The sequence below is a fragment of the Odontomachus brunneus genome, unplaced genomic scaffold (assembly GCF_010583005.1).
Source record: "Odontomachus brunneus isolate Ranch 3 - 2012 unplaced genomic scaffold, Obru_v1 Obru_scaffold_059, whole genome shotgun sequence".
Lineage (NCBI taxonomy): Eukaryota > Metazoa > Arthropoda > Insecta > Hymenoptera > Formicidae > Odontomachus > Odontomachus brunneus.
In genome coordinates, this window is record NW_022639509.1 from 766,811 (window position 1) to 777,265 (window position 10,455).

The following is a 10,455-nucleotide window of genomic DNA, read 5'->3' on the forward strand; positions in this document are numbered from 1 at the left end:
AGGAGACTGGTTTGAGCTTAAAATTATACATCGTATCGCACACACAACGCGCGATGAGTTATTCGTCGAGCGCGACCGCTAATGCGCTTTTCAAACGCGCGAAAGAAATTAGGTTGGTGACGTGTGCGCATCCTGCGGGAGAAAGAAAGATTCGCGCGGCTTCACGAAACACCCTGTGTTTCGCGCAATTCAGACGCGAAACGAAGCTCTCCACGCACCGTGGAAACCGCACGTGGACTCGCGATCGTTGCGCCGCGCGGAGGGATACTAAGGTTGAATCCTTCACACGGTTTTGCGCTCGTTACGTGCCATCAGGCATTGCGTCGTAAACGCGCGGCGGTACGGTATTTTGCCGCGCGCGGCTCGCTAGAAACGATAACTCGCGCGCCGCGAAGAATGCAAATGCGGGATTATCTATAACGGGGATAACGGCGCCGAAATGCGCCGCGGGAAAAAATGACTAATGACCGCCGCCGCCGTCCGCCGTGTAGTACAAACGCGCGATAACTCGTCGCGAGAGAGCCGCGCGAATAAATAAAAATTATTCACGTTTTACGCCCGACCGACGAGCTGCGAGATTAATAGCGATACGCAAGCGATAAATGTCGCGACGACGAGAACGTATCCGCGCCTCGCGCTCTCGCTAATACGCCAACGATCGAGTCGGATTATCCCGACACGCACTGAGAGAAAGAAGCGGTCGATCTAACTAAAATTCAAGTTATTTTTACCCCAACTTCATATTTCTTAGTTGTTCTGACACCAAAATGGTAACAGATGCAAGTTATTATCACCGACATATCTCTTATAGAAGAATTCAATTAAAAACAATTATAACAATTATTTTTGACCACAATTTATAGTAATTGCTAGCTTAGACTATCCGGCGTTGCCCGAGCTTTTTGTATCTAAAACATCTAAACTTAGATCATCACAAAGTGTCAAGATGATGAAATCAGGGACAGAGGGAATAAGATGTGTATCCAAGTTTAATGGTAGTCTATATTTTTCGCAGGATCCTTAGAGAGTAACTATGCAAAATTTGATCCAGATCAATCAAAGAGTTTAGGAGTTTGTAGGGAACAGACAGACTGTATTCTAATTTAGACATAAAGATGTCTTCATGTGATTATAATTACTAAACCAAACATTATTTTCTCAGTGCGCTTTTCGCTCTTACAACGTAAGCGCGAATGCGTTTTCAGGTACTTTGGGGGTTTGATAGACGCGAGAGGTCTCAAGGAAAAATTGATCATTGGCAGAAAACGTATTTGTTCGACATCTTCTCGAGAATACGACTCGACGCGCGAAAATCGTGAAAAGAACGCGTGAAATTGTTTTCGGCGCCGATAACGTGTTTTCCCACGTTATCACGCCGTATTGTCGCGACATGACCACGTCAGTGCGTTACATACGTTGCGATCGTGAGAATCCGCTTCTCTCTCTCTCTCTCTCTCTTTCTTCCTCTCTCCCTCTGTCGAGGAGACCCTCTTCTTGCGTACGCCGCAGCGGCGACGGTACGCCGGAAGAATAGCGCGCGCAGGCTTCCCACGCCTCCGGTAAACCGCTTCATAACGGGTCGCCTTGATTTCGCGGATACTTATGTCGAATGCGCTCGTTTCGATCGCGCGCGCGACTTGCGTCACGGCACCGGCGTGATTTCGTGCGCGATTCCGTGTCGCCGGGTCGCCGCGGAATTTCACGAAATAGCTAGAAAAACGGGGCTAATCGGGTGGCGCGCGATAACGGCCGGGCATGCCCGGTAACGATGTATTTGCATGCGCATTTGTCGGCCCCCTCCCCTTCCGTCTGGATATAATCACCTGATTAACTCTTTTTGCGCCCGCGCCGAAGCGGCTGCGGTTAATTAAGCTCCGCGCGCAGAATTCGTCGTCGCTCGTCGAGCTTTCGGCCGAAATTAGGTCGCGTCTTTTTCGATAATTTTTGCTGAATTCTCGGGAAACTGTAATTTGTCACGCCTCGCAGTTTTTATCGGGCTCATGTTCCGCGCACGGTCACTTTGGTGTTTCGGCGGAAGGAGAAAAAAGAAGCGAAGAAAGTGGCGCGGGGGACTGGCGGGATTAAACTTTAATCGCCTACATCTTGAAGTGAGGGGGCTAACTTTACGAAGAAAAATGCTCAACTATTTGTCAAGATTTTGATCTGGATTTTTAAATATGTACACGACATATCTGAAGGCCACACGAGGCCTTGGATACGAAGAAATCGCTTTGAGATGGAGGCGATGATAACATATGGCGTATTTATTTTTATTATATCGCTCTCTTGTGCAAAATTCATATAATGGCAACGGTCGCTAAAAGCCACGTTAACCGCGAAGTACGTAATCGTACCACGTGTTACACACCACGTGCCATCTCCTGTCTTTCACCGACAGCCGATACGATTTCGGACAACGCAGTTAACGCATAATTCGTCTCCGCCTGGGCTACCAATTGTGAAACATGGCGAACATGTGTCTCGCGATCATTGAGGCGGATAATAATTTGAAAATATGTCGTCCCTTTCGTCTCTCACCCTGTCGCCGTTATTATCGCAAAACGACTCGCCAGCTCGGGTGCATTAGTGTCACACGGCCGTGTAACCGCAAAAGCAACGAACAGACCCAACTACCATTATAAATGCATTAACTCTCCCCTCAGCTTCGCCCTCTTCTTCTTACCAACGTGCCAGTTTTTCGCCTCTGGTTGTACAGCTGGACGTCTCTGACGTTTCTGTTCTAAAAGTCTTGTTTATCATCTATCGATTTGTATGTCGTTGAAATTTTGGTTAAAATAATTTATATTTCGACAATTTATATTTTGATATCTATATCTTGTAAAATATCTTTGATAATTTATATCTTGAAAACCTAAATCTTACAGACTGAAAGAGTTAAGTTACTAAAGTTTTAGCTGGACCTAGATTTAAATTCTTACAAGTTTTGGTTATCAAAGATACTAATGACTTGAAAGTATGAAACTAATGAGTACTAATGAGTAGAAAATATGAGACTTGAAGTGTTAGTAAAAAGATTAGATTACTTGTGCGTGCTACGCCCTTGATATGATTTTTTTTAATCGTTGAGAATTTCGATAAGATTCGGATAAGATTTAAAAAAGACAATAAGGAATATGAAACAAGAAGGAAGATTTTAAAGATAGCAATGCGTAAGCACCGACAAGAATATAAATTTGTATTTGATAGAATAAAATGAGGCTTCGCAAGCCTATAACACGATAGTAATTTTCGAGTCGATTGGACGTTGGTGACACACTGACGTGCTGAACACCTCCTGTCGTGCGAAGGGTGTCGCGTAAGTCACCCTAAGATTTCTAAGCAACACGTCACTTTGACACTCGACAACGGGGACGAGGACGGCGACGGCATCGCTCCGGCAGCGGTGCGATCGATTCTCAGCAGTCTCTCGTCGGAAGGAAGGAAGGAAGGAAGGACGGGGATTTTTTTTACCCCGTCCACCCGGAGAGCTGCACGATCATTAGGATGGAAGCGCGATGGAAGCGATCGTTACACTTTCTTCGCCGCTCTTCAACCCTGCTCTCGTTCTCCTTTCGTTTTATTCGAGCGAGATCAAGCAGCCCCTCGAGCACCTTCGAAGCGATAAATCAATGACTCTTCTCTCTCTTTCTCTTCTTCCTTCCCGTCTCTCCCTGCCGAGCCCACCCCACCGCCCGCCCGTTACTTCCGACCCCCTAACTCCTAGCCGACGACTATAAAAAGCCAACGGGCAATTAAGGGTGTTTTAGAGTGGCTGCACTCGAAAATCACCGGCCAACCCCGGTCGAAAGTGGGGGAATTAAAAAACATTACTCATCATATAATCGCACGAGCGGTTCTCGGCGCTGTCTGTCACCGTCACTCTCCCTCGTTCTCCTTCCCTCTCGTTCTCCGGGACGCTCGGACACGCTCGTCCTTCTTTCGCCTCCGACGTGCCGGCAGAAAAATGAGAAATGATCGTGGCTCGATTCAGAGGTGCCTGTTTAAAATTCATGAACGATTTTACTGCGACCTCCCCTATCGCGGCCCGTTACAAAAGGGCGAGCAGGGCCATATCGAGAGAGAAGAGAAGAGGGAGGAAAAAAGAGAGAGAGAGAGCGAGAGAGAGAAATTGTGGCCCACATTCTCGACTATACATCAGCACAAAATCGCGAGAGAATAAGAGAGAAAGAGAGAGAGAGGGAGGAAAGAGAGGGGGTCGACTCGCGCACCCCACGAAATATATTAATTGTCGAATTTTCCGTGCGAGCTGCATATCCGTTAGAGCCGCTTTGTGCCTTGCCAGGCGCGGATCTCTTGATTATTAATTACTACGACCACCAAGTGCATCCCTCTGCACCTACCGCCCTCCGCGGCTATTACCCTGTAACATTCGCGGCCGCGTTTCGAAGGTATAACCTCATTCTTTTTTTTTATTGCAGTCGCGGTTTTAGCCGAAAAAGTATAACAAATGTACGCGCCAGCGGTGCTCGTTAATTATCGCCCGAATTTCGTTAACGCGCGCGCGAATCGCCGAATTTTTATCGAGATAAAGTCGCGAGGCCGTTTAATTTATCGCCGCGAATAAAAGCTGGAGGGACCCAAAAACGATACGTAATTCCTCGACGATGGTACTAGATTTATAGACTCTACACAATACCGATAAAATCACCGAGACAATTATCGATGACTCGTGCAGATTATTGGTAATGCCGTTTTGTCGCGATTCTAAATTGGAGTTTTCCCTACAAACGGTCACGTTATTAACACATTAATTAATTCCATATCGTCAGCTCTGCATCTCTTGATGCAAATCATGGAAATTAGACGCAACTGCGCACTTGGAGAACGCTCGCTTCACATAAATAGTCTTGTTTCATTCACGCACAGGTGATGTAAGCGCATTTGTATATCGTAATTATGGCTGAATTAGTCACGAGTTGGCCGGGTGGCGAGAGACGAGTGCGCCACATGCACATATATACACTATATATATTTCTTTTTTTTTCACAAAACGCGCGGCACTAACGGGGGTGGCAAAAAGTAGTCGCACTTATCGAGCAAGAACGTCGGATGTAATTCACGCCTCGCTACCACGGAAGGGGTTGTGATTTTCCAGATATTATTCATGAACGTTATGGCAAGTTGGCTCATGTAATATAATAGCCCTTCACAGTCATTTTCTCTTGGTGTACATTTTTCTCTGTCTTATCCGTCTGATTTCATATTAAGCCGCGGCGCATTTTAATATATTTCTCTGGCAAAGGGCGAATTTACCCCTTAATCGCGTGAGCACACGCCGCTCGCGTATCGTGTTTATCAAAAAGTTCATAACGCTTCCGATATTGTGAGGAAGGTTACGAGTATTCGGTAATTCGTGCCGGCAGAATCGTCGGTACTCCCTCAGTTTCTGCGTTCCCCTCGTTCCCTACGCTTTCGTTTCACGAATCTCGCCGACGAATCTCTCGATGATCTGAAAGACGCTTTTCAGCCGTGAAACTTGGCTAAAAGCGTCCTAAAAGCATCATTATTTTTCAAGTATTTTTCAAGCGTAACATAGTACCGCGTCCTTCTTTAGAAGTGTGTCCAGTTTTTTGCTGCAAACTCGAAATATGCATAAACGAATAAAACGTAATTTACAAGCGTAATTTCCGTACCCCTCCAATTTTTCCAGCGAATATAAATCCCGTTATTTCAATTGCGCGCCGACGCTTCCGATTCCTGTTTCTTTTATGAAATTCCACTTTGTATAAGCCAATATTTACAAAAAAATTCCCAATCGGTAACCTCGCAATCGCACTCAAAAGCAAACACTCCCCTTTCCGTACACACGCACACGTAATATCCTTCTTTTTCCACCCCATTTTTTTCGTGTCAGGCGTCATTCACCCTTTAGTGTACCGATTAAACGTAAGCGACCGACATAAGCGCCATTCAAAGATCTCATAGTTCGCATAGTCCTGCTAATTGCGAAGAGAGCAGCGTCTTTACGAGGAAACGTAACTCGCGTCTTGATTTTGCGGAAAGTATCGTGATTCTCGCAGTATAATTTGCGGCATTACGAGCAGTAACGTTCGGTTAATGCGACGGCCTTCGGCAGGGAATTTCGCCTCGTGTCTCTCCCTTCGTGTTCCATCGCGTTCGTTTCGCCCCCGTTACACGGTATCAACCCCCGACTACGGCCTGTTGATATATCTCTGTCTCGCGCGCGTCTAAGGGCGCTTTTACGTTCGCAGGTGCGGCACGACCATACGTATGGCTGTGTGTGTGTATATGTGTGTGTGGGCATGTGTGTGTGTGTGTATGTGTGTGTATGTGCCCGTGCGCGTGTGTGTACGCGCGTGTCTCATGTGTACGTGTACGTGTGTGCGTGCCATGATACGCGATGATTAGGCACTGAAACTCCACGGGCTATTTGTTAGTATAATAAGCTCCCGGTAGTGTGGCCAACGTAACCACTTGGCGGCACGCCACCCCGTTTTAGCGTAATTGTCCCAGATCGAGATTTACATACGTGAGGAAGGTAGAGAGGGGCACCCGCGAGGGCGGGCAGGGGCCGGTCCCAGGGAGAAATTGCAGAAAGCTCGTGATTGCTTCGGGTGGCCTCGAAAGCCCAGTCGATTCTTACCGCCGGCATACGCCGCGCTACGAACGAACACCCCGGAATACTTGGAACGGATCTTATCGTTCGCCGTTAGAATCTGGAAAACTACCGTGGAACTACGCTATACTCGCACGTACTTCCGGTGATCAAGCCCGTATCGCGATATCACGACTCGCACCGGCCCGCCGTTTGACATTGGTAGGTTCAGATTCATTTCGGCGATATTGCGCTTTGAAAATAACGAATCGACGTAAAAGTCCGTTCCTCAACGTCCGTCACGTGCAACTCGAGTAGATGTATGAAACTGTGTGTACGTCATCCAAGGATTTGCGACGAGTTGCGACGTTGAGCATTATTCATACGCGAACATCAGATTTAACGCGTCCATTCATCGTTACATTCAATCCAAGTAGGGCTTTTCATTATTTTTATATTATATGTAATAATTAATTCTCTATTAATATTCCCCCTTATCTCGTAACAGGATTTATGCTAAGAATTCGGACGTAACATGAGTCACACATTAGATTAAATTTGGACTTTGGCTTTGAGATCAAAGCCTTCGATTGTTTCATACGAATAAATCGCGTAAGCAGGCTCGCTGTTATTCACCTGCCCGCTCTATTTGTGCTTTCAGAACGAAATGGAAGCGACAGACGATCGTGGGTTTCGAGATCATGGCCGAGAACAACTTCGCCGTGGCAGCCTTCCAGCAGCTATACGGCAGCGGCGCGGCGACCATACCTGCGCATCCCGCTGCCGGGCGCTACTGGCAATATCCCGGCGCGCATACGTTACCTACGAACGGATTTTTTTATCAGCAGGCCTCGGCGGCGGCGACTTTGCAGAAACCGCTCCCCTATCGTCTGTATCCGCCCACGATGATCCTAGCGGGACCGAGCAATCCTTTGGGCTCTTTGACGGCGAGCTCCAGTCTATCCTCCCTCAGCAACTACTACAGAGACAGCCCGGAAATGGCCGACGGCCGGGACTCTTCGAGGAAGAGAGAGAGGAGCAAGAGTCCGGAGTCGAGGGACAGATCGCCGCCCAGAAAGTCGGCGAGGTTGTACCCGTTGCCGATGATGCAGGCGGGGCCCAGCAATCCTCTCGGCACCCTCACGGCGACCTCCAATCTCCCCAACATGAACAACTACTACAGGGACAGTCCGGAGCTGGTGGAGGGAAGGGAGAACATGGATAGGTCGAGGAAGCAGGAGAGGAGCAAGACTCCGGACTCCAGCGACAGATCACCCCTGAGGAAGGACGCGCGAGCCTATCCCTCGACGATGATCCAAGCGGGTCCCAGCAACCCTCTCGGTCCTCTCGCTACGGCCGGCTCGAATTTACAGAACTTGAATAACTACTACAGAGACAGCCCGGAGATGATGGACAGCAGGGAAGGTATGAACCGGGCGCGGCAACGGGAGAGGAGCCAGAGCCAGGACAGATCGCCTATGCAAAGAGAGGATAGTCCTCGGAGTATAAGGGCTGATAGCGACGAAGAGAGCATACACGATATCTAGGACATGGAGGTCTCTTGTGTCGCCAATGGCGTGTTTGAAGCGCCGCACTGTGACTATGAACAAGAAGAGGAAGAGGAGGAGGAGAAAGAGAAGGATAACAAGTACGTCGCGCGGCAAGATTAGGAAACGCAGCGATCTCCTCGTGACGACGATGCCGACGCGAATAAAGCGAGCGAACGAAGAAGAGTCGACGCGTTCTGGCGAATATTTCACTAGATCGAGAGAAGCGTGTGACTCCTCTTAAGAGGTCCTCGTGAATCGGGCAGCTACCCAAGTTTAAGAGATAGAGAGAGAGAGAAAGAAAGCAAGCCTGTGCACAACCATCGCGAAGCAACATCAAGACGAATTTAGCGCCAACGATCGTCGGACAATTCCAGACGAGATAACGAGATCGCTCAAATTTTAGCAGCTACTGCGCCAATAGTTTGCGGATAAGAATCAACGGCGACTCCGGACGTAAATAACCGAATCGATCGCGGAGGATTCGTAGATCGATTGATAACGCGAGCACTTATGTAATCCTGGAAGGACAAGTTGTCCTTGGGAACTATGCAGTTCGGGCGGTCCGAGTCGCGCAGCTACTGCGAATGCAATCGAGAAAGCGAGTGCAGCCGATGCAATGAGACTGTGTTTGACAAGTTATACGCCCAGATCTACATATATGTATATACATAAGCAGCGAGAAGCAGTACCGCACACACGTAGAAATTGTTGGACGTTATCGCGGCCATTTTTCGGTCCGGCGGGGAAGCTGAGGCAGCTTCAGAAGCCGAGGGTGATCGAGAGAAAAGAGAGTGACTTGAGCTCGCGACAGTCGAAGAAAGCGAGTCGACGGAATCAGATGCGCGAACGGAACGCACACGGCGGCCGATTTCGTGAGGTAGAACAGGAAGTGACATAGCACGGGACGTCCGGGATTTTGTAGATAATGAGAGCGAGCAGGAAATATCGTGCGGTTAACCGAACTTTGTGATTTGAGCGCCCAGTGAATGGCGGCTCGCCGCGAAACAGTATATTCAGCCTCGATGCAAGCCCCAACGCGTAGAACGAAACTGACGAAAATAAAACTAAACTGCGCGCTCTCCCCGAAACGGTTGTCCCCTCGGGCAAAATGGAAAGACTCGTTGCTACTCATACGTCGTTCGTGTTCGTTATTTCATTTCCACTCTTCCGTGCAGAACGCGACGATCGGCCGGTCGTTCGGAGGGAGCACTTATTTCCCGATACTCTTAGGCAACTTATGGAGCGAATTTTATTTACGTTTACGTGTTTCACTTCGAGCGCAATTGCCGCGCTGATTGTACTGTGATAATTTTTATTTAACGACCGCGCGTGTGGAGCTGTTGTTGCTTAATTTTATCGCGATTTTTTCCTTTTTCTCACATTTAATGAGTCACGTACACTCGGAGCGCACGTTTCCATCGATTATTGAGGGTTTCTTTGTAGAATGTCGCGGACTGTCGCCCCGGTGTCTAAGTACGAACAATGTAGCGCGAGCGGCGTATCGCGACGACTATTTGCCAAAATTCGCACCGCGCGCGCGATTCCTTTAATCTCACAATTTTCAACAAAACACCCGCCCCGTCCCGTTCCCCCCGACGCCGGGAATTAAAAGGATTCATTCATCTGCGAAGAAACCAATCAATATTCATGACCGAAACGAAATTCAGCTTTCCCAATTTACCGACGTACAGTCAATCCGGCACTGTTATATCGCCGCGCAGATTAACCCGATCCGTTTTTTGTGGCGAGCACACTACGAGGAACCATACAGCGGTCGGAGGACCGTGGACGCTTTCGTGCGTCCGGGACGGTTACGAGTCGCGCCAGGAAACGAGCCAATCGCGGGCGAACGCGAATCTACAATTAATATGACATTAGAGGGGACCTGGCCGCGGGGGAAGAAATCTAAAATGACACGAAATTACACGCGATTGCCGCGAACGACAAAAAAGAATGGGGCAAGAGGGGGCGGCATCGGGGCACCGAACGAGCCAACGAGGGGGAGGGGGGGCGCCCTGACTATTCAAATAACCGGCGTTCTCGTGGCGGCAAAGCGAAACCGGCACTTTGCCCGCCGTTCATCCTCGACAACGAACGAACCAACCAACCAACGAACGGACGAACGAAACGGCCGGCTAATTAATATCGACGAGACGACGAGATGTAAAGCGACGCGACGGCCCCGAAAATTGCACGACGCCGACGACCAGCCGATAATTTGCGAACGACAACAACAACGCGGCCCGGGCTAACAGCGTGTCCTGGGAGGAAAGTCATGCGTGCGACGCTTCGGGAGATGGTCAATGTGAGTAAGAGCCACAAGTAACG

The 10,455-nt window shown here is 48.7% G+C and overlaps 1 protein-coding gene across 1 annotated transcript in view; it reads left to right on the plus strand.

Moving 5' to 3' along the window:
• The window catches only part of LOC116845965 (homeobox protein B-H2), a 31,629-nt gene extending 21,520 nt beyond the window's left edge, over window positions 1–10,109 (plus strand). The window contains exon 3 of the mRNA XM_032819234.1: window positions 7,239–10,109. Within this exon, the coding sequence (XP_032675125.1) occupies window positions 7,239–8,124 (886 nt within the window). The 3' untranslated portion in view covers window positions 8,125–10,109. The remainder of the gene's footprint in view (window positions 1–7,238) is intronic.
• The last annotated feature ends 346 nt before the right edge of the window (window positions 10,110–10,455 follow it).